The sequence below is a fragment of the Macrobrachium nipponense genome, chromosome 2 (genome assembly GCF_015104395.2).
Source record: "Macrobrachium nipponense isolate FS-2020 chromosome 2, ASM1510439v2, whole genome shotgun sequence".
NCBI lineage: Eukaryota > Metazoa > Arthropoda > Malacostraca > Decapoda > Palaemonidae > Macrobrachium > Macrobrachium nipponense.
Window position 1 is genome coordinate 23,469,512 of NC_087201.1, and position 25,239 is coordinate 23,494,750.

At 39.8% G+C, this 25,239-nt stretch overlaps 1 protein-coding gene across 6 annotated transcripts in view; it reads right to left on the reverse strand.

The window, feature by feature from the left end:
• Nucleotides 1-25,239, reverse strand: part of LOC135220484 (SPARC-related modular calcium-binding protein 2-like) — a 138,249-nt gene that overhangs the window by 47,030 nt on the left and 65,980 nt on the right. For 3 of the 6 annotated variants that reach the window (XM_064257615.1, XM_064257613.1, XM_064257616.1), the window contains exons 2-5: nucleotides 11,322-11,375; nucleotides 7,284-7,449; nucleotides 826-1,029; nucleotides 415-585 (exon numbers count right to left, since the gene is read on the reverse strand). In XM_064257615.1, the coding sequence (XP_064113685.1) occupies nucleotides 415-585; nucleotides 826-1,029; nucleotides 7,284-7,449; nucleotides 11,322-11,375 (595 nt within the window). The remainder of the gene's footprint in view (nucleotides 1-414; nucleotides 586-825; nucleotides 1,030-7,283; nucleotides 7,450-11,321; nucleotides 11,376-25,239) is intronic. The other 3 variants (XM_064257614.1, XM_064257618.1, XM_064257617.1) reach the window with 3 other exon arrangements.

Genomic DNA, 25,239 nt, shown 5'->3' on the forward strand with positions numbered 1-25,239 from the left:
GGGAAGAGTCGCAACAGCGGTAGGAAATGAGCCATACAGCCATAACACAAGATAAGAAGAGCACAGTCGAGCCAGCGTCTCATGAGGCTCTAGCCATGGGATTCTATGCATGCAGTGACCAAAGTGCAAAGCGTGTTCTTCCGCAAAAATGAATGAGAATGCCACATGAAACTGGGAATACCAATGCAAGAATGAGTGTGCCACATTATCAAGTATGAGAGCGTCGAAAGGGTGACAAAGAGCTGACGACAGATTCATTTCTCTTTGCAAAACGTTAAAAAAGAGCGGCTATGGGGATGGCTACTGTGGTGCGTGATCTGTGGCTAGAGAGGATAGAGATAAAATGGAGATGGTTTTGATCATTAGAGTAGCTTTGTGGTGACAGAAGGGGGACGCACGGACGCACGGACGCACTGGAGCCTAAGGAAGGCTGGTGGGCGGTAGGAGGCTGGCGAGCGTCACCCGGAACCGACGTGGCCACTGAAAGCGAGAGGAGAGTTGTCCTCGCCTCTATATTTTCCCTTCTTTTGCCTTCTGACTTGCCTTGTTGTGGAGGTTCCGGCGGCGGTGCTGAAGTGCGGTTTCCTACAGAGAGGAGGAAAAAACAAGTGTTTCCATTCATATTTCGTTTATCTTTTATTAGAAAAATACATTCATGTAGATTTGCAGTTATTTGATAGCACTCACATAATTTTACAACGGTCATTTTTCTCCTTGCCAGGAATACTGGAACATTATTATGGTAGCGCAAATAGACGTTCACTAAACATTAGGCTAAAGTGTTTGCATCAGACTGAAACAAGCTGTTTCCTTTGGTGTACTTACCTAAACATTGGGGCATTTTATTCTTTGTAATGGTCTCGGAGATGATCTGACCATTGACTGTCGAGCACCAACAGAACAGTGTGAAGTTGTGGCACTGCACTGGTGCATAGGACCCATCCGGCAGACAGGTAGGCACGTGGACCAGCTTCCCGCTGGCTACTTGCTCCAGCTGGAAGGCGCGGTTGCCCTCGCATTTCTCAGCGACTGCCGAAAGAAAACACAGCAAAACATGAGATTTCAAAGCAGATTCGTTGTATTGAGGTTAGCAAGGATTAAAATGCTTAAAATGATGACATGAATAATGAGTTTTTGTTTGTTTAAAAGTATTAAATTCACATATACAGTAAGTAATCCTGCTTGGACATGCATATAGTTTCTCGTTGGACGAGTGGTTTTCGTGCTTGCCTACCAATCTGGTAGTCGGAAGCTCGATTCTCCACTTGGCCAACGCGGAATCAGAGTGATTTATTTCTGGTGATAGAAATTCATTTCTACATAAAAAATATCTAATCCTTCAGGCCAGCCCTAGGAGAGCTGTTGGTCAGCTCAGCGGTCTGGTAAAACTAAGATATACTTTTTTAAGCAGGCGTATATATATAAAATTTAACCTGTAATGTCGCGTGGTAAAGCTTTAAGGTATCCAAGGTATCATTACGTTATAATACCATCATCTTCCAAGTCCCAAGAGCTTACACGTAAGCTTTTAACTTTGTGTTGTTAGGAAAGTGGATCTAGGAGGTATGGTGCACTTGTGACTGGGAGCTGTGGTGAAAGACTGATCGGAATAGTTCATCGGGATGATAGGAAACACGAGTGAACCTCAGAATGATGCTGTTTCTGAGTTTTCCACCAGACGGGGTAGATTTTTCTCTTTTACTTCTCTCCCCCCTTTTCTGCACATATTCTGAGACAATTCTTTGGTGCTGTGACATGATTATTTTGAAATAGCAAATACTGACTGCAAGACTATCAAAGAGAGAGAGAGAGAGAGTGAGTTACATCTAACTTTCGAAGCAGCTAGAACTAATATTCCGTAAAAAGAAACAAGTTTGGCTACAATCCAAGAAAAAAAATCCACAGCAGGTGTATTTGATTTATTAGCCATACATTACATTGCCCTGTAACATTCAAGGAAATAAGGCAACTACTGAGAAGGTACTGAGGTTTTAGCCTTCATAATTACAGTCCCGCCTGAATGGATTCTGTGAACCATGGAACTATAAACATGGAATGGACATGTGCGAAATCGCCGTGCGCAGCATGCCGACATTGCAAAGGGTGGAGAGACTTTCTTATGGCCCGTCCTTTGGTATAGATAATCACTACTTTGATTTGATTCGCCTGATCGTGGGCATTTACTTTGATTTACGCTATTATCATGTAGCCAGGCTCTACAATCAGGCATTGCAGGGTAGAGCATTCGCCAGAAATGCAAAACTTGTTCTCTTCAAGGGGCAGTAATATTCAGTGATACGAATTCAGTTTTTGTACATTTAGCGTAAAATTGTCTACAAATTCTGGTAGGGTTAATCCATAGGTGACACAGACTGGGTAGCAAGGGGATAAGCCCTAGGTAGCGCATAAAATGCAAAGTAGAGTATAAAGACTTTGATACTTAGAAGGATATTAAATCTAAGGGGTTCAAGAGGCTTTGGTGGTAAAATTTATTACACAACCCCATGGCAAAAATGTGAAATCACTCAGTCTTAGCACATGGCATGCATGATTATTTCTATTGTATGAGACATATAGTATGTGCTTCATTGGGCTAACTGGAAAGTGCTTTTCAAGAGCTTTTAACCGATGATGAATTTATTAAGATAAAAAAAAAGATTGGAAGAGTAGAGTAGAAAAGCAAACCACGCAAAAAAATCTGATCCTCTGGGCCAGCCCTAGGAGAGCTGTTAATCAGATCAGTAGTCTGGTTAAACTAAGATATACTTTTTTGTTTCGAGTATTTTGGCGGCCTGTTTTTCCTCATACTAATATTTCCCGACTTTTAACGAAATCCTCCAAGTAGTATAGTCTGTGTTCACCATGTGTAAATCTCTCTCTCTCTCTCCATTCGTCTCAGTAAAGCCTCAGCTAGTTCCCTTAGTCGATCCTTTTCTCAGCCTGCCACCCATCGTTTGCATGGTAGTTTAATCTAATTTGTAAACAGTGCGATATAAGTGAGTTTCGATTGGCTGTGCCACTCGTGGACACGTTAATAGTTAGTGAATCCTTATAACTTCAAACCATAGTTAATTCGACACCTCTCTCTTGGCCTCTGCGTTCGTCGTCTAGAGCAGGGGTTCTTAACAGGGGGTATCCATACCCCTTGGGGGTATGAGAACCATATGCTTGGGGCATGGGATTTGATCTCTGGATATTTGTATAATTTTTATTTTAATGTGTCAATGTACAGATGGCTAAATTTTGTAAATAAATAACTATATAAAACTATAATTGCTTTTGATTTTCTTGTATGTTCTATTCCTAGCTATTCATACGTAAAGTATGTATTATATTAAGTAGAGGAATTTCATCTCTTATGGCACCGCCGAATCTTTATTTAATCGTAGCTTATTTATTTTTCTTTCACGTTTGCCCCTAATTGATAATTAGGGGCAAACGTATAATTGATTTGTAAACTATTGCATTCAATTGTTGAGTTAATGTACTTAATAGTTAACCGAGTGATTTGACTAAAAAGAAAACGGAAGGTGAAGCGATCTTCTTTTCATTTTTCTCAGTTTAGATTTGTTTTATAAGTCAGCCATTTTATAGCGCTCCGTTGCTTGGCTAAGATTGGCATGAAACAAATAGTGATTGCACATTCCACGCAAAAGAAAAAAAAAGAAGAAAGTTATAGGCCTTTTTTTTTCAACTAGGAGTGTCGTTAACTCAATGGAAGACGAAGGATGGAAATGGGTTACAAATCACACCTTAAATACATACTGTATATATTTAAATACATATATAGATAAATACATGGGTGAGCGTGTATCTGATTCAAAACGGAAGTGTTTTTTTTTTTATTCATTTCTCAGATTCTTAATGTAACAAAAGAAACGTAGTACCACAAGTGCGACAATGTTTGGCTATCTCTGTAATGGCGAGCTTTACAGAGACGCACCAACTGCTCCAGCTCTATCCTGCGCAAATGTGCTGTGACCCAGAACCCGCAAGTAAATCATTTTGTTTACTCGATTCATTCAGCTCTTTAAGACAGGAATTTCATACATAATCCTCTCGTAGTCCTCTCTCCACAGAAAGGACTTTACTCTCAACTCAATTCCTTTCCATCCTCTAGGCTGAGGGTCGCCAGTACACCTCATGCGGTGCACTGTAGGCATTACTTAAGGTTCTCTGCAGCGCGCCTTCGGCCCCTAACTCCACCCCCGTTCGTTCCTTTTACTGTACCTCCTTTCATATTCTCTTTCTTCCATCTTACTTTCCACCCTCTTCTAACAAGGGATTCTTAGTACAGCTGCTTTGAGGTCTTCCTCCTGTTACACCTATCAATCCTTTTACTGTCAATTTCTTTGTCGGCGCTGAATGACCTCATAGGTCTCAGTGCTTGGCCTTTGGCCTAAACTCTGTATTCAGTTCAATACTAGGCTGAGTCCTCATCATTTTTTATTCAATGAAGATTAAGTCGAAAGCCTTCGTACAAAAACTTTCACAACTACCAGTAGGTAGCGCGAAGGTACCTTTGTCGAAAATCCCCTCGATCCTCTCTTATATAAGGCAAGAATACTAGACTGCTTGAAATTCCAAATAAAGAACTATTCATAAAGAACTAACCTAGCTTACGATTTTCCAACTCCTTCTCTCTGTCCTGGGAAGAAAACGAATGAAGGAGCGAGAAATAGCGACAATATTTTCCCTGGGGGTGAATTCATAATTATGGTCGCCCAGGACGAGTGAGCTCCCAAATTAGACTATAGCCTTGGACTTACCTGAAAGAAATAGTATGAAAACTGGGCCTCTTCAATGCAAGAGGGTGAGAGAGAAATCAGGAGAGTCATTCTTGCAAGCAAGACCACTGCATAATTTGCAAGCGATTCGTAGCGCTATTGACTGCATAGGGTCAAACAAGTACGTACAATAAACATGAAGGGAAGGGGATCAGATCATTTCTCTCTCTCTCTCTCTCTCTAGCGTCTCCTACCTTGGAAAAACATTCGAAGAATGATCCAGAAAGCCAATGGAATGAAAGCGTTTTACAGCACGACTTTTTTTTTTATTTTTTTTTTTTTAAGAATGATTTTTTAAAGGTATACAGAAGTAGAGACTATCATATGGCTGGAGTGATTGATGGAAGACAGAGAACCAGTTGAATCTGACAAGCATTTAAAAGTATACTCCGTAGCGGGGTAGTGGCGTCAGCGCACCTCATGGGGCGCACTGTAGGCATTAGTAAAGTAGCTTTGCCGGGTCTCTTCGGCCCCTAGCTGTAATCCCTTTCATTTCTTTTACTGTACCTTCATTCATATTATCTTTCTCCCGTCTTGCTATCTACCCTCTCCTAACAATTATTTCAGTGCAACTGCTTTGAGGTTTTCATCTGTTACACCATTCAAATCAACCTACTCTCAATTTCCTTTCCAGCGCTGAATGACCTCATAGGTCCCAGAGCTTGGCCTTTGGCCTAAACTCTATATATCCCATTTCCATTTAAAAGTACTATGATATCAGAGTTAAAACAAAGAGGATGAATGTATAGGGCTGGATGTTTTCTTCTAAAAAAAAATTCTAATACTTTCAGCACAAAGAACAATTATTGAATGTTCCTCTCCATCCCAGGCCTAAAGCACATACAAGAAAAAATAAATAAAAACGGGAAAAATCAGAACGGGAGAAGAAAAGGGTTTTAGATGGTCTCTATAACAGAAGACGTTCAGTACCGCGGAAACTTTCCACAAATAACAAGAGAGCGCTGGAGAACAAGATATGTAATTACGACGCTCCTGATTGGCTGTTGATAAGTCAATCACAGGGCTAGAAAAACTCAGTCTCTCTCGAGAGTTCACATAGGCAGGATGTATGTTCCACCTCTCCTGAGGGACATCAAATGCACGAGGATCCTTCAGGAGAGGTGGAACATACATCCTGCGTATGTGAACTCTCTCGAGAGACTGAGAGTTTCCAGCCCTGTCACTGGCTTATCAACAGCCAATCAGGAGCGTCAGGGAGAAATTATACGATTTAAAGCTCTTAGTTATAAAGCATGTAAAGATGTTTGAAACTCAACCAAGGCCCATGAAACTATCAGCCACTGCCCGGTGGTGGACTGTGTTGGCACATACAGGGTGTCCATAAAGTCCCAGTACCATTACAAGCAGTAAATACTTGTAATGGTACTGGGACTTTACGGACACCCTGCATATCGGTACCAGACGCGCGATCATGGTTAACTTCAACCTTAAATCAAATAAAATCGACTGAGGCTAGAGCGCTGCAATTTGGTATGTTTGATGTCTGGAGGATTGATGATCAACATACCAAATTGCAGCCCTCTAGCCTGAGTAGTTTTAAGGAATGTCTACGTATTTTAATTTAAAGTAGGGTTTTCGAAGGACACCTTCAAGAATACGAGGTCAATTAAGGCTTGATCACTATCTCCTTCAGGATGAGAATATAATATTAGAGTCGAGAAAGCGAAAGATTATGTAAATCCAATTCTTATTTCTTAATCACCTGACTGGCTATGCAATAACGCACAGTCTTATCTTGCAAATCATCTTCGCATTTATATAATGCAGGGCGTCCATAAAGTCCCGGTATACCATTCTGAGCAATGAATACCTTTAATGGTACTGGGACTTTATGGACACCCTGCATACTGCTCGAATTTCCATGACTGAAAAAGTCTGGTATACATCTGCCGTTGTAATGGCGCATTTCCGCAGATCTCTTTCCGTCATTCCTAGTAATGAGCTGTGACGACTTCATTGTGCAAGCGTGACGTCATCATCATCACTGAGCTGTCGAGGAGGCGTCATCCAACTGTGTAGTAAGTTCTGTCTTGCTTATACGAATCTCCCGGCTAAAATGATTACGATTATCGAAGAGAGGGAGAATGTTGTTGGAGATTAAGCTGGCCTCTTGCTCGTAGAAAGGGAGGATGGTTGTCATATGGAAGCATATATACATGATAAAACAAATTGAGCGTCCTAGAAAACGTGAAATACTCGCAAATGGAGAGAAAACGAGAAAGAGCGGGTGAAGGTAACTAACTGTCATGAAAGATTTCAGAAAAATAAATGAGAGAGAGAGAGAGAGAGAGAGAGAGAGAGAGAGAGAGAGAGAATATACTGACAACTACCAGTATACAAACTTCTAACATGGCTAATCTTCAATACCTAACCAACTTACCGAAAAAGGCGGGGAAGCCCCCATAGGCCTATAGGCCTATAGGCGGAGAGCCCTCACACACCGAGAGTTGCCACCAGCGTATATATACTACTTACGTGTGCATTCTCCTTTGTGCTTCAGCTTCACGTTGCCCTTCTTGCAGATGTCTCGCTCCAGGTCGCAGATCGAGTCGTAGGTCTGGCCGTTGGTGCCACAGACCGGCTCCGACGATCTTGACTGACAGTCAGTGTTGCAATCGACTGTTCTCAAAAGATCCTCGCGCTGCTCACGCGCGTCAGCGAGCGGATGTCAACCGTTGCCAGACAACAGCAGCAGTTTGGAGTGAAAGATGGAAAGGGATATAAACGTTAGTTTTCATTTTCCCACAGAACAATGCTTGGAAATACATTATACTTGCATGCGCATATACTACATCACAGGCACACACACACACACACATACAAATGCAATATACTCAGTCTGCCGGTCGGATACTTCAGATGATACGGTCGGGATTGGAATATTGTAACATTCTGTGGATGAAATGTGTGCTGGGAGAGATTGCTGTCAATATGACTTGAACTCCTTCTCACGATCATCCACACAGCACCGGACGCACGCGCATACTACACACACATATGACTCAAAGGCGGAACTCTTTAAGAAAAATGATTGTGCTCTAATGACCATATATAGGATGACGGAAGAAACTGAATACTCTCGAATCAAACATCAATTGCCGCCATTCCGGTACCCTATATCACGAAGTAGGTCTTAAGTGTGACATTTTCATTTACTCTGATGCTCAAAATGGCTCTTAAAACATAAAGTAAATCTAAAGCTATTCTGGGAGGATATGAACTATTTGTCCATTTGGACTACTTATAAGAGGGTTAGTGACCCAAAGTTGGCTTCAATTATGAGGGAAACCCATATTGTTATTAGGCATGTGGCATTAGTTATCTCACATATGATTTAGGCTAATTTCATTGGCTAATAAAGGAATATTACTTACATTCACAAGAGCATTTTCTACGAATAGTGTGATAGCCTGATGACTGTTTCAAACTACTAATTTGAAGACTGAGATAACTGATCTGTCAAATTATAGTGGTTCAGTACTATCACTAAGCTAGTATCAATACTATATCTCTATATATATATATAATATATTATATATTATTATATATATATATATATATAATATACACTAGTAGACTCTCAACTCAACTTATGGAAGCGTATGGACCTCGGAGAAGAAAAAAATTAATAAAAAGTGTATAACCAGGCATACTTGATGTAAAATCAACATTAATTGTATGTCCCATTATAATGCTTTTATGTTTAACAACCATTTTAAGCAACATTTAGCTACACCATTCAACATTTTAACCTATAAGACATATTTTATCCTCTGTCTAAATTTAGTCAAGTTTCTTGACATATTTCATCCTCTGTCTAAATTTAGTCAAGTTTCTTGGTATCTATTCAGCAGAGTCTTAAATACATTGTGATCTTTATTCTTCTTTCTACAAGAAAAATGGACAGACGTTGTAGTTCTATAACAATTGAATGCTGTAAAATTCTAATAATGTCAGCAAATTACTAAAATACATAATTCCAAACAAATAAACACTTCACATTCTGTACAATATTCTAACACATTCTTTTAGAATTAAGAAACCACCTTTCATAAATTTTTAATTAAATTTTTCTTTAATGAAACTTTATTTTAAAAATCCATCCAATCTGTATTAGTGTTGCAGATTCTGATCTGGCCCTAAACCCCTTGCTCATAATAGCAGTCAATGAATGGGGAAGTGAATAAGATTACTGTTTTATACCTTCACTCGTTAACAAAACTTTGCAAAGGTCTGATACTCTATCAGTCTTGGATCTTCACTGCAGGGGAACATGATCAGCAATGGAACCACACGGAACTTACGTACACTACAACAGACTTATACAAAGCAAAATCCTGGTCATTATAACATCAACCCAAAGTAAGTCTCCCACATGCAAGTTACCCTGTCTTTCGCTGTCTTTAGGGGACAGGAGTAACTGTTTTCATACAAAACTGATTTTCTTCTTTTGTAGCGGAGAGGTGTTAGTAGATGATCATCACTTTAACAAACACAAAATGCAAGAACAGAATATCAAGAGACGTAACTTACACATGGAACTTGAATCCACCGAGCCTTCTTTGACAAAAGAAAGATATTTTCATCTTGATGTCTCACCACAACTTGACAAGTACATTTTGCCCTTCGTTTTGTTAAATATTACTGAGAACTAGCATTGTGTTATGTAGGATTTCTGTTTTAAAGTTATTGTTATAAGCATTCAACAAAGTATAATTCACTCAGCATGCACGGTCGGTCTTACACTGGAACTGACAAACTTATTTTCAACGTGCAAAGCGTATTTCAATCATTCACATGAACGCGGAAGTCGTGAATTTCTGGCTAGAACAAACGAAACAGCTTGTCAAATCTGGCCGTGGGTGAGGAACTATTTCACGACCAAAAAGCCTACTACGATCTCACATGGAGTAAAAAGGGTTTGCTGAAAGGTTAATGGGAAGTCGTGTTGTTTAGTTATGAAGTGGTGCATTGTCAACCGAGCAAATTTCACATGTTCATCATCGTCATCATCAAAAGTGAAAGTGAATCATGAAAAAATCATACCTAACTCTCTGGTCCAAAGTCCCCTGGAGGCGACGTTCAGGGATCTACAAATGTTCAAAACTACACAGCAATCGAAGGAGACCAAACTATCACAAAGAAAAGCCTTTAACAGGAGGAGAAGACAAGTGAAGAAAGGAGAGAAAAGAGAATGATAAGAATGATAAGAATGTAAATGATGATGGAGATGAATTGCAACAAAAAAAAGTTAAGAATGGGTCAAATTAGCTTAGATGTATATAGGTAATAGGCTTGCTTGTTTACTTTTAAATGATATGGCAAGCAGTGAGGAAGCTCTACAGAACGTAAGAAGCAAAAATAAAAGCAAGGTTTGGGAATTTATTTTTTCCTGAAGAAGCAACAAAAGAGCAGTAGAAATTTTTACAATATCTTCTGATATTGTCTGAGTATCGGGGCCTAAGTTCTCTTCCAAGAAATTTCTCTGAGTTTTCCCTTTTATTAATATAACTTCATCCCGAAATTTAGTGGAATATGAGAGGATTTTGAGCTAATTTATCAATGATTTATGGTGTTTTCATTTTCCCTGACTTTACTTGTAACTAGGGCATTGGGTTCATCCACATTGCATCGCATAATTCCCGTGCAGATGATAACTACTAGCTCCTCCTAGAAAAATTCCAACTTTTCAGAAGAGAAATACTGTATAAGGCTTATTTTCTTAATTATATATCTTACTGTTTCATGTGGAAGTGTTTAGTAACTAGCACGAAGGCTTCGTCTAACCTTGGGATGAGAGATCTGTACTTACTTTGAGCGGTCATTTTCTGATTTTAACTCTGAACGTACTAATCCTTGCAGAATTTAACTTGGCTAACAGTAAGTACGTGGGTCTAATAATGATTTGCAAAAGCTAGCCTTCAATCTTAGAGCTCTAATCATTTGTAACTAGCTTTGAGAACTAATAACGCTAATACTCTTGTGATCAAAGCAGTCATGAAGATCAGCGCTAACAATGACTATAGTCTTTCAATTTAAGTAGTACTATGGACCCTCGAGCCTCGACAGCCAATTGAAGCCAACCTTGGACTGCTTTGTCTCCATGCCGAGGGACTCCCTCAATATTGGCAAAATCCTATCAAGCAACACTCAGCAAACCCTGAGCCTTATTAATATCACCAATCATTTTATCGTCATCATTTTTACCATTATCTTTCAACATTTCATCCGTGAATTGAAGATGGCCTTCGATCGCTATCAAAACTTTCGCCTTTGGGGTCTAAATACTTCGCATTTCATTGCGCAATTGTCATTGCTTTGAAAGAAGTAACGAAAACGGCCCATTCGCTTTCTATTCTACTGCTGCTTTTACATTGCAACTTCTTTTCTCTGGTGTTTGAGTTGGTCACGGTCTAGGTATACCTATAGGTCTAGGTCTACCTAGACCGTGGAGTTGGTTACGCTCTGCCTCTGGTGCCGCTGGTGGTGGTGGTGCAGTCGTTACTTACTCACCGTTTTCTGGATCTGCGACTCGAGGAAGTGTCTGCTACGCTTATGGAGTCGCTGCTGGGAAAGGCGGCAAGATGGAATAATGTCCATTAGAACAACATGCGTCAGCTATTTACAACTGGGAGAGGCACAGCACATGAGATGCCTCTCCCCAAAGGATGGTGACGGTAAGTCAAGGCTCATTTTCGTCATGTTATATTCCGCGTTGCCTCGTATGCTCCCCTCCTTGTGTGACAGATTAGGAGGGTTTGGTTAGGCCGTTGTACGATAATAAATCTATCAAGAGCGTTCAGAGCAATCAAACAAACATAAATGAGGAGGAGGATAACAACACAGGGAATATAACATAGCAAAAATACGCCTTATATAGGACAATGAGAAGAATGTGAAGTGGTCTGTCAGAACCTTGTCGAATTAAATTAGGTGAGTAAACTTGACCATGTTAGTAAGACCTGTCGGTATTTATTTTATTTTAAAAGTGAGTTGGTTTCTGCCATCTTATTATTACTACCTCATTTATTACATCACGTATCTAAATACTATAAGAAATGCTAAATTAATGAGAACGAATTTGTTGGTATATATGTTTATATACATAATTCTTACATATTTACAGACACATAAACTGGAACCCGGAAAATATGAGAAGTCGTTCTGTTGTCATTGTATCCGGAAATGTTTACAAACGACTTTGCTGAGAGAGAGAGAGAGAGAGAGAGAGAGAGAGAGAGAGAGAGAGAGAGAGAGAGAGAGGAGACAATGCTTTTGCATTCATCCTTATGTTAATGATTATTTTCATTTTTGATATATGTACAAATCTGTCAAAATATTTACAAGTAGGAGAGAGAGAGAGAGAGAGAGAGAGAGAGAGAGAGAGAGAGAGAGAGAGAGAGAGAGAGATTTATAGCAACGAGGTAGATCTCGAATTACCACATAGTGCAGCTAACGCCTTCAAAAAAGCCATTGCACCCTAATTCATTAATATTGTTTCATAACACTGCCATAATATGAAATCTCCAATTAAACAGAAACAGGACGCCGTTATCTGACCGAAATGAATTATATTTTGACTGTTTTAGTGGATGAAGCCGAAGGGAAAATGAAGGAGTCCAGATTTTCAAAATGTGGTTGCTTAGGAGAAAGATCTGCCGTAAAACGGGGGGGGGGGGGGGGGGGGGGTCTTCTAGCTGATAAATAATATAGGCAAAATCCCAGTGAGTTAGGTATTGTGAAATGGAACAAGCAGAAAAATAACATTATATTCACACACACACACACATATATTATATATACATACAAACATACATACATACATACATACATAAATATATATATATATATATATATATATATATATATATATATATATATATATATATATATATATCCACAATTATCGAGATTAATCGTAGTCACTACATTTTAGAAATAACTTTCATATATATATATATATATATATATATATATATATATATATATATATATAATATATATATAGTATATGTATATAATCCAATGTAGCGCGAAGAAACACATACTTAAATCCACAGAAGAATAGAAAGGTAAGTGAAACAGGAACTTGGAACAAGTACTTTCGTACTACATTCTACATTTTCAAGTTTACACTGAATATAACAGAAGTTGACAGACCTTTGTATACAAAAACAGAAAGAGGGAGCAGGCTTACAGTTTGTAAATCTAGGCAGCATGTTCTTTAAGCAAAAGAGATAAGGGAAGAGGATGAAGGTATAATCCAGGATGGAGATTTAAAATCCTAGTTTGATATAGCCTCAATAAAAATGGACTCCAACAGATTCCTTTTGCGGTGATCTTTGACTCTGCAGATTATCGAGGAATTATCGCAGTTATATCATTAACAAATAATGACACTGGATCCTTGGCTTAAGACAGGCCACGCTATTAACTGGGATAATTCCCCGATAATCTGCAGGGTCAAAGATCACAGCAAAAGAATCTGTTGGAGTCCATTTTTATTGAAGTCACATCAACAAAGAATTTGAATCTCCCTTCTGGATTATACCTTGATCCTCTTTCCTTATCTCCTTTGCTTAAAGAACAAGCCTCCCTGATAAATAAACTGTAACCCCGCCCCCCTTTCTGTTTTTTTATATAAAAGTCTGTCAACATCTATTATATTTAGTGTGAACTTGAAAATGTAGAGTATACTACGAAAGTACTTGTTCCAAGTCCCTGTTTATCTTATATTTCAACTCAAGAGTTCACTGACAAATATAACTCAATTCGAGCCTTTGAGAAATTATACTGCAGTCAAGCACACGCCATCTTTTAAAATATCAACACTTGAAATAGAAAAAAAAGAAAGAGAATTCAGCAATTATATATTTTAAAATCCTTTCAGCTCCTGGTATTATAATATACTTTGCAGCAACTCGTATGATTATCTTTTGGGTTGCCGAGTCTTTCTCCTTTTCGCTTCGTCCCTCGTAACAACTTGGGTGTCAATTGTAACTGGAGACTTTCTCATTTACTTAATAATTACCAACGATGGATGCCTGGCGTCCCGTAGCGAATGCCAGGCTTTCTTTAGCCTCGTGATAGTGGCACTTGAAAAACTGGGACTCTCTCTCTCTCTCTCTCTAGGATTAAGATTATCAACATGATGATGATGATGGTGGTGTTAATGACTGTTTCTGGCGTTGTTAGTTTTGGATTTTTCTTCTTCTGTTTTTACTTACTTGTCTTTACGAAACTTAATAAACAAAAACAGTCGTACATACAAATTTCTGTTCTCTCTCTCTCTCTCTCCTTGTAAATGATTAGGGCGATAAGGAGAGACACGCACAGACACACAGACAGACAAAGACCTCACACTAATTATTTCGTGCGATTTTTCTTTCCTGTATCCAACGTCCTTTGGCTGAGGAATCTGTCGCTGAGAGAGAGAGAGAGAGAGAGAGAGAGAGAGAAGAGAGAGAGAGAGAAGATAATTGTTAAACCCATCTAGCTTAATAAGAATTACAGTCTTTGGGAAATTTATCTACTTGGAGTGACTCTCTCTCTCTCTCACTCTCTCATCGCTGGTCTGAATAATGATAGCAATTTTGCGGATTTTCCATTAGCAGTCCTCCCGAAATCACTGCGGTGTCAGGTTACAGGTTCGTAGTCATCAATGTTCCCGTTTTTATATACACTTTTATATAGCTTCCTTTTTTGTTAGTTTGTTTGTCTTGGTCAAATTTTGTAACTCAATTTTCGACCTGTTCCCTTCGTCCGATGGACTTGAAATTTTGTCTGGTTACTTAATCCCGATGACAATACAATCTTAAATGATCAGTAGGTCAGCAGTGACCTCCAAGTGACCCTACAGCGACCACTCCCAGTATATCAGGATTTGCATGAAACTCTATGGATTTTTCAAACCTTCTTTGGCTGGACAGGATATCACTTTGTTAGCTATAATCATAAATCGGTTACAGTTTCTGTCAGAACTGAAAAATATAAAAATATATATATAAAAAGCTACAAGAGATAAAAAAAAATATATATTTCTGTTCTTGTAATATTTCCTTCCATGCTTGGCGCCAAATCTTTTATCTTTATTACACATGATCAATTGCAAGGAAATCCTGGTCTCTCAAAAAATTATTTTTAACTTTTTAGTGCATTTCAATAAGAGCGTGTTAAATTTTTTTTTTTTTTATCTAATTTGTTTTTCTTGTTTGACTGTCTGTTTGTTTGTCCGATGCTTCCATTATTTCCGTCAGAACTGTTTTCTTGTTTCATCTCCTCAGACCGTATATGTCTATCAGCGTAATTAAACGATACTCTGTTACACAAACCCACACACACACACACACACACACACACACACACACACATATATATATATATATATATATATATATATATATATATATATATATATATATATGACTGTGAAATATACTCTGTAAAAACCGAATTCCATCTAATTAAAGAGGCCCATAAAAACGCCAAATTGTCGAAAGCAAATACTGTCTTTCAGAGACCAAATTGCCTCTCTCTCTCTCTCTCTCTCTCTCTCTCTCGCTCTCTTCAGGTGGGAGATGAAGCGAGAGACAGTTTGTTCTCTGAATTATAGTATTTACTTTCTACATTTTGTCGTGTTCATGGGCTCCTTTTATTATATATATATATATATATATATCATATATATATATATATATACATATATATATATATATATATATATATATATATATATATATATATATATATATATATATATATGTGTGTGTGTGTGTGTGTGTGTGTGTGTATATATATGTTTATATACGTATGTATGTATGTATGTATATATATGTATATATGTATATATATCTACAAGTATTAAGCCACAAATATCGTTTAATATCCAGTCCACTACACCTCAGGAATAACTTGCATTCAAAGCGAATTATAACTATTAGGGGCTTCGACACCAGTTGCCTCAGCTGTCAAAGATCACTGTACGTCTAAACTAAGCAGCGTACGGTTCGAATCTGCCCGGCGGCGAAGCGCTAAACAATTCCAGTCTTGAATGTAAGTTAATCCTGAGGTGTATTGAATTGGATATATTAAACAAAATTTGGGGGTATATATATATATATATATATATATCTATATATATATATATATATATATATATATATATATATAATCACATATATATGCACATAGGGTAGTTCACACTTTCAGGGGCCCTGCCGTGTAACAACCAAAACAAAACCTGATCGCTCCGCACAGGTAAACAGTTCGAACTCGACCCTGCACGACCTGTCGATGCCATTTTTTCTTGCCAGAACAAACGAGCTTGTCAAGAATCATTAAAATTGTAGATAAGGCGCGCAGCGCCGTTCCAGCAAGCAGAAACTAATTCGCGAATTTCCAAAATAGGGCCGAGAAAACAGTGGTTTTGTTTTCGTTTAGCCGCCATCTTGCTTGTATTCTTCCGCTGTCTAGTCGGAGCTCACCGCCATCTATCGGTGGGTTTTGACTAGAAAAGGGGTTGAAGGTAGGTATATATATATATATATATATATATATATATATATATCATATATATATATATATATATATATGTTCTGAGAAAAAGTTCTTGGCAAATCTTTTGGTTGGGTTTTCTTGTCCCTTACTCTTCTCCAACCACTGTTACGACCCAGCACAGTTATCTGATTAAAAATCCTTTGGTTAGATCAACAAAGGCACTTGGAGATTCGAATCTTATATGTGTATGAGGAAAAGGTTCTTTAGACCATATGTATGAGTTCAGAGGAGATGGAAGTTCCTCGTTGGACGAGTGGTTTGCGTGCTCGCCTACCAATTCGGCAGTCCCGAGTTCGATTCCCCGCTCTGCCAACATGGAACCAGAGGAATTTATTTCTGGTGATTAGAAATTAATTTCTAGGTATAATATGGTTCGGATCCCACTATTGTATAGGTCCCGTTGCTAGGTGACCAATAGGTTCCTAGCCACGTAAAGTTACGTAATTCTTCGGGCCAGCCCTAGGAGAGCTGTTCAGCAGCTCAGTGGTCTGGTTAAACTAAGATATACTTAGCTTAGAGAAGATGGAATACCAAGATAATGTCTTGAATGGAGAGAAAAGGAGTGATTGGATATACATCTAATCATTAGGCTGAGACAAAAGTTACGATGGCTCTAAGTTCGGGTTGGGGACGGAAGGCGGAAATGAAGGTTTAAACGTAATTAGGACAAGAGAACTTGATCAGGAGAAAAGGAGATCGTACGAGAACACTGAAGAAAATCGTGGCTAAAGTTAACAAAACAGATACTGAATCAGGAAATGGTTGTGGTTTTAGGAAGGGTGGCAAAGGGAAGACAAACAATGAACAGTGGGATGAAGAAATGAGTAATTTAGTGAAGGAAAAAACATCTGAGTTGCAAGAATGGAGGACTGTGTGCAGGAGTACAAGAGGTTGATGAGGTAGTCCAGTAGAAGAGAGAAAAAAATAAACGCATCATAGATACCGATGTGGGAGGAGAAGCTGAGCAGGGAATTCACAGTGAAAATTTGAATGAGAGACGAGAGGCAGAGTAGAATGATGCAGGAGTGGAAGGTGCTAAGGTAAGTACGATAATGCTTGTATAAATTACTCTTGAGGACATAGGGAGGGCTATTAAAAGGGTGAAAAGGGAAGACAACAGGAATTTGTGTGATTATAAGTGAATTGTTGCAGATAAAGCGTGACTGAGTGGGAGACCAGTGTGTGCTAATTGTGCCTGTATAAGGACAGCGTTGAAACGAACAAGAGCTGGCTTGAACAAATGTAAAGTTTATAGAGGAAATTAAGAATCATAAAGGCATAATTTTGCTTAGTATATCAAGTTTTATAGTAGGACTGTCTTTGAGAAGGCGACGCAAGGTTATAACAAGCTTTCTTGGACAGGAGTGGAGTAATTGTAGATAAGGAATATGGTTTTTGAATCAAATCTTAGTCTGGAAAATGATCTAAGACGTCTGAAAGTAAAGGAAAAAAGCTGTATGTGGCATACAGGACTTGGACCTAGAGATGGCTTATGACTGAAATATGGAGGGTTTTTCACATGTATGGGGTAAAAGGTAAATGATTGAGAGTGACAGAATTTTCTTGGTGGAGGTGAAGTTCGTAGTCAAGGGAGCATTTAGCCTGGTGTATAAACAGGACTGAGGCAAAGTATGCTATGCCTCCATGGCTGTTAAATCTCTTTTTTTATTAAATGGAACGGTACGACAAGTCGGAGAAAGGACGGTAAATATCAATGCAAAGTTGTAGGATAAACAAGATGTTTGGTGAATGGAACATGGCTGATGTTTGCAGCTCTCTTAGTCTAGTTTTTGTTTGTATGGTGTTTTTACGTTGGATGGAACCAGTGGTTATTCAGCAACGGGACCAACGGCTTTACGTGACTTCCGAACCACGTCGAGAGTGAACTTCTATCACCAGAAATACACATCTCTCACCACTCAGTGGAATGCCCGAGGATCGAATTCGCGACCACCGAGGGGCACGCCAACATCATGCCGACCACGCCACTGAGGCTAGTTGAGGATGGAGAAACTGTAGAGATCAATGAAAAGGTTTGATATTACTCGCACGAAAGAAAGTTGAGAGTAAATGTGAGCAAGTCTGAGGTTATGAAGTTGAAAGGAACCAGAAAACAGAGCAATGAGCTTTGTTAATGTGGATGGTGAGAGTAAGGGAGCAGTCATTTTTATGAGTATTTGGGAATAAATATTCGAAAAAGTGATCGGCAAAATAAGTGGGTTGCAGATGAGGTGAACCGAGAAATTTAGCAGGATGTGTAGAAAAGAATTTCAGGGAACTTGGAGCCTACAGAGATGCGTTTTTGGAAAGAAAGATGGAATTATTAAATCAACTCTCCTCTATGACAGTAAAGTGTCGACGTTCAATGTGAATCCAGGGGCGTCATTTCAGATTTTTTTTTAGCAATTTTATGTGCTTTTTGAAGCTACATGAGCAACAAAAATTATATACTCCCTCTAATGTTTATTTACCTCATCATCATTGATAGCTGGCAGACCGGCAAGGATCAAGAAACGTAATATTTCCGAGAAATTTCATATATTTTTGATTGCACATTTAAAAAGAAAACGTGACTTTTTTTTCTTTACATTTTAATGAAAATATATTTATAAATAAAATTATAGTTCCATCGGCTGGCAATGCCGGCCATTAATGAGAATCATGAAACAACTGCATCACGAATGTAATGGAATTTATATTATGATTACGAAATAAAAAGAAATAATGAAGATAATTTGAGTACCACAATAAAAAACAATAAATAATATAAAAGTAATGATGCTGATCATTTGAGTACCAAAATCGAAATAGAATAATATAAGATTTTAGAATGACATTCCTATATAGAATTACACCAACGGGTACCGACTGTGTCTCATGTCAGCAAAATCATTCACTGGCTCTTCCAAATCAAATGACTTAACCATATATATTTTTCTGTAAGATAGCCAGCCGGTCATTCGTAGCCGGTCATCGATGAAGAATGGATCGGATTTTGTTAAAGAAAACTTGATTAATTCAAATTTTATGGATCATTCCTTCCTCTGCAGACCTCATAGATAGGCTAAGACTACATACGTACATCCATACATACATGCATACAAACAGACAGACACAGAGGCAGACAAAAAAAACAGTGTGTGTGATGGATACATTTAGATAGATAGACAGAGAGACAGACAGATAGATAGATAAACACAATGTGATGACACATTTGAATTTCGGTAGGAATAATGGAAAGCCAGCTGCTGTTACTTCTTGGGGCTTGGTGCGTGAAGGGGCCAACTTGAGTCTTGGTGGTGTTTGTTGCCAGCCCCCGTAGGCAACCCCCCCCCAAAAAAAATGACGCCCCTGTGTATATGACGCAAAGAAAATGGAAGCTGTAGTGATGATTCGTAGGTGCAGTATTTGCATTATAAGAACTGGAAGGGAGATAAAAGTGGAGATATGCAGAAGGCATGGCAAGAGGATTGGCAGAGGTGAAAGGATGGATCATAATTTTTTGAGATGTAGTCAAATAGAGAGAATGTTGGGAGGAAGAAGAGGAAAAATAGATAGATGTGGATAGATGATATGGAAGAGGTATTGGAAAAGAGGGACATCAGCCCCCAGGAAACAAAAGAATATGTTTGAGATAAAGGTGGATGGCGAAGAGTGCGTTAAGGGGTTCAACGCTCTGCTTGTGAGTCTTCTGTGTGGATGCATGCAGCAACTAGTGCTCTGGAAGTTTTACGCACATGGAGTTCAACCACGATTCGGGAGTTTTATATAAAGTGTGTTTTTATGTGTGCCTTTGTATGCGTATAAAGTTAGGCCCTTCCTTCCTTTCTAGGGGATGGCGCTGTGTGGTTCTTTGTGTATAGGTATGGGAATACGCCCCTGACGCCATTTCACAGCTGGGTCGTAAGGAACAGAAACGGATACTATCCCCAGACGCTGCATTCCTCAGCTTACGCAGAAGCACGAGCAGACGGAAGAGGTTCTCTCGCCACGAAGTGCACAGTTCACCTAAAGAGGAAAATCCGGATCATACCAATCAAAGAGCCAGATCTCCTCGCAACCCATCCATTTCCGCCATGATCTGCAGCGAATAACGGGCCCCTGTCATTATCCAACATCCGTTTGCTCCTGGCTTTCGGGTCGTAGGATCAAAACACCGTCCTTTCATTCGTGCCAGTAATTCGAAGTACTGAGATGTGACCTTTGGCCTAAGGTGCACCTGATAAACTGAGCAAAATCTCCCATTAAAAGGTAAGAATTGATTTTGCCCAACGGGCTCCTGTCCTTCTAGAGGCTTTTTCGGCTGCGTGTAGGACTAGTTTGCTTTGTCTAGAGTACCTTTCTTCCACTTTCCACGGCTCTGTTAACTGTGCAGCATTCCTTTTCTTTGTCGGAAAAATAAATTTAATTATGCCACCTCACAAAAGTCACGAAATAGGCAACACTAGTATGTATAGCAATGGTCGATGTTCTTGTTAAAGGATGTTTCCTGATCTTTGAATTGTCTAAGAGTTTACGAACGATTTTCTGTTAGAATGATCTCCCGTGATTTAGCAGTAAAAGGTTGGATTCGGCAGTGACTCCATCTGTTTTACCCTTATCAAGCCAGATGACCCAGTGATATAATTACGTCTCTAAAAGTAACACCCACCAGGCCAACGGTCTTGTGGCAAATTCTGTAACTCCTGCAGTGTTCTTAAATCTGGTCACCCAGAATCCTATAACCTCCTTTCTCCCTGGAGGCAAGCTACTTTTTTCCTTGGTTCTGCCTCGTCCTCTTTCCCCTGCGGTCCCCCCCCCCCCCCCCCCCTCGCCTGGTCCCTCCGGACTCGACAGGGCAAAGGGGGAGGTTCCCCACCCGCGTGGCCTTCACTTAAAAGAAAAATTATTGGTGGCGATTAAGTCGTCTTCATCAGCGAGCGTCATTAGTTGGTTTGTTTTGCTTTTATAGTTTGTTTTACGCTGTTATCTTTACGTGCGTCTTCTGTTTACGTTCTCCCTAGCATCCGTCGTTAAAGACGTATCGTTGAGCATGTTTCCTCCGTTCAATAACAAACAGAATTAAACCAAATGTGTATTATGACGCTGGTCAGAGATTAATGATTCCTCAACAAACATTCGTAATTTATCCGACCGGCCGACAGAGAGCTGCTGCCCTCTCCTTCCTCTGTGATTTAGACGGTCTCGATTTTTGTGCTGCGATTTGAAGATTGGCTGCGTCTGAAATCAACTTTTGAGAGAGAGAGAGAGAGAGAGAGAGACTCTTCACTGGCTGAATGAGGAAAAAGAGAATCATAGTCCATAAAGAACGTAAGAGAGAAAGGCCTGGGGTCGTGAAGATAACACTACTATTAAGACAGAGTCATTATAAAGAATATATATATTGATAATATCGATCAACTGGTAATGCTATTTAGGCCTTTATATCACAGGAGGATGTCACTACATCAATGTTTGTCGACTCCTAGAAAACGTTATTTGCTGAGAAAATCGTTCTGTGAAATGTAAAGGGCTAGATTAAAATGACAAGCAGAAAAACTGACGGAAATCAGCTCTGAATGGGAGCGGAATTCCGCTAGAGAGAGAAAAGTCGAGGCTAAAATGACTCGATTCTCCACGGTAATCACTCCGCCATATGCCATATGTGTCTTTGATAATAATGATGGTTGAAAACAGAGACGGAGGAAACATTTCGATGATTTGTGGGAACCGAAAAGAACATCAAAGTCATTCGTCTTAACCGCTTTACCGAGTTGGCCATCGTTTCAAGACCTGACTTACGTTAGGTTAGGTGTCTCTGGGACAGTTGTCTTCTTTCGGGGAAAATATCCTCAGGTTTCCGTGAGGACGTTTATGAAAAAGATTGATCCTATGGTAGGGGTGTAAGACTACCACCATCGTAGGTCCTGCGTGTCGTAAAAGGCGACTAAAAGGAAAGATGCTGCCTTGCAGTCTTACTTTTTTAGTAAAAGGCTAGGCCCACCGCCAATAACTGTGGAAACTACTGCCTTGCAGTCGTACTTTTTTAGTAAAAGGCGAGGCCCACCGCCAATAACTGTGGGAACTGCCGCCTTGCAGTCTTTTAGTAAAAGTCTAGGCCCACCGCCAATAACCGTGGAAACTGCTGCCTTGCAGTCGTACTTTTTTAGTAAAAGGCTAGGCCAATCGCCAATAACTGTGGAAACTGCTGCCTTGCAGTCGTACTTTTTTAGTAAAAGGCTAGGCCAATCGCCAATAACTGTGGAAACTGCTGCCTTGCAGTCGTACTTTTTTAAGTAAAGGCTAGGCCAATCGGCCAATAAACTGTGAAAACTGCCTGCTTGCAGTCGTACTTTTTTTTTAGTAGGCTAGGCCAAAAATCGGCCAATAACTGTGGAAACTGCTGCCTTGGCAAGTCGTACTTTTTAGTAAGGCTAAGGCAATCGCCAATAACTGTGGAAACTGGCTGCTTGCAAGTCGCCTTAGTAAAAAGGCAAGCCCAATCGCCAATAACTGTGGACTTCTGCCTTTTTTACAGTCCTTTTTAGAAAAGGCTAGGCCAATCGCCAATAACTGTGGAAACTGCTGCCCTTGCAGTCGTACTTTTTTAGTAAAAGCTAGGCCAATCCGCCAATACTGTGGAAACTGCTGCCTTGCCTTCGCTTTTTTAGTAAAAAAGGCTAGGCCAATCGCCAATAACTGTGGAAACTGCTGCCTTGCAGTTTTCGTACTTTTTTAGTAAAAGGCTAAAGCCCAATCGCCCAATACTGTGGAAACTGCTGCCTTGGGCAGTCGTACTTTTTTATAAAAGGCTACCCAAATCGCCAATAACTGTGGGAAAACTGCTGCCTTAGTCCTTTTATAAAAGGCTAGGCCAATCGCAATACTGTGGAAACTGCCTTGCCTTGCAGGTCGTTACTTTTTTATAAAATCTTAAGCCAATCGCCATTAACTGGTGGAAACTTCTGGCCTTCAGTCGTACTTTTTTAGTAAAAGGCCTTAGCCATCGCCCATTACTGTGAAACTGCTGCCTTGCAGTCGTACTTTTTTAGTAAAAGGCTAGCCCAATCGCCAACTTGTGGAACTGCCTTCCTTGCAGTCGACTTTTTTGTAAAAGGCTAGCAAATCGCCAATACTGGAAACCTGATGCCTTGCAGTCCCGTCTTTTTTTAGTAAAAGGCTAGCCCAATCGGCCAATAACTGTGGAAACTGCTGCCCTTAACAGTCTTTTAGTAAGGCTAGGCATCGCCAATTAAACTGTGGAAACTGCTGCTGCTTGCAGTCGTACTTTTTTTAGTAAAAAGGCTAGGCCAATCGCCAATAACTGTGGAAACTGCTGCCTTGCGTCGTACTTTTTTGAAAAGGCTAGCCAATCGCCAATAACTGTGGAAACTGCTGCCTTGGGCAGTCCCGTACTTTTTTAGTAAAAGGCTACCCCAATCGCCAATAACTGGTGGAAACTGCTGGCCTTCAGTCCGCCTTTTTAGTAAAAGGCTAAGGCCCAATCGCCAATAAGGAAAACTTGGTGGAAAACTGCCTTGCCTTACGTCTTTTTTAGTAAAAGGCTGGCCAATCGCCAATTTTTTAACTGTGGGAAAACTGCTGGCCTTGGCATCGTACTTTTTTTAGTAAAAGGCTAGGCCCAACGCCAATAACTGTGGAAACTGCTGCTTGCATCGTAACTTTTTTAGTAAAAGGCTAGCCCAATCGCCAATTTTTAACTGTGGAAACTGGCCTGCCTTGCCATCGTACTTTTTTAGTAAGGCCTAGCCCAATCGCCATAACTGTGGAAACGGCTGCCCTTGCAGTCGTTTTACTTTTTTAGTAAAAGGCTAGCCAACGCCAATACTGTGGAAACTGCTGCTTTGCAGTCGTAACTTTTTTTAGTAAAAGGCTAGGCCGGAATCGCCATAACTGTGGAAACTTGCTGCCTTGCAGTCGTACTTTTTTTAGTAAAAGAGCTAGGCCAATCGCCAATAACTGTGGAAACTGCTGCCTTGCAGTCGTACTTTTTTAGTAAAAGGCTAGGCCAATCGCCAATAACTGTGGAAACTGCTGCCTTGCAGTCGTACTTTTTTAGTAAAAGGCTAGCCCAATCGCCAATAACTGTGGAAACTGCTGCCTTGCAGTCGTACATTTTTATAAAAGGCTAGCCATCGCCATAACTGTGGAAACTCTGCCTTGCAGTTCGTCTTTTTTAGTTTTAAAAGGCTTAGGCCAATCGCCAATTAACTGTTGGAAACTGCTGCCTTGCAGTCGTACTTTTTTAGTAAAAGGCTTAGCCCCCAATCGCCCAATAACTGGTGGAAACTGCTGCCTTGCAGTTCGTACTTTTTTAGTAAAAAGCTAGGCCAATCGCCAAAACTGGGAAACCTTGCTGCTTGGCAAGGCGTAACTTTTTAAATTAAAAGGTTAAGCCAATCAATAAGCCAATAACTGTGGAAACTGCTGCCTTACAGTCTTTTTTAGAAAAAGGGCTAGCCAATCGCCAATAACTGTGAAACCTGCTTGCCTTGGCAAGGTCGTACTTTTTAAGTAAAACAAGGCTAGGCCCAATCGCCCAATAAACTGGTGGAAACTGCTTGGCCTTTCCCAAGTTCGGAAATTTTTTAGCTAAAAGGCTAGGCCAATCGCCAATAAACTGTGGAAACTGGCTGGCCTGCCAAGTCGTCTTCGTACTTTTTTAGTAAAAGGCTAGCCCAATCGCCAATAACTGTGGAAACTGCTGCCTTGCAGTCGTACTTTTTTAGTAAAAGGCTAGCCCAATCGCCAATAACTGTGGAAACTGCTGCCTTTGCATCGGTACTTTTTTAGTAAAAGGCTAGGCCCAACGCCAATAACTGTTGGGAAAACTGCTGCCTTGCATCGAAAATAACCTTTTAAGTAAAAGCTTAGG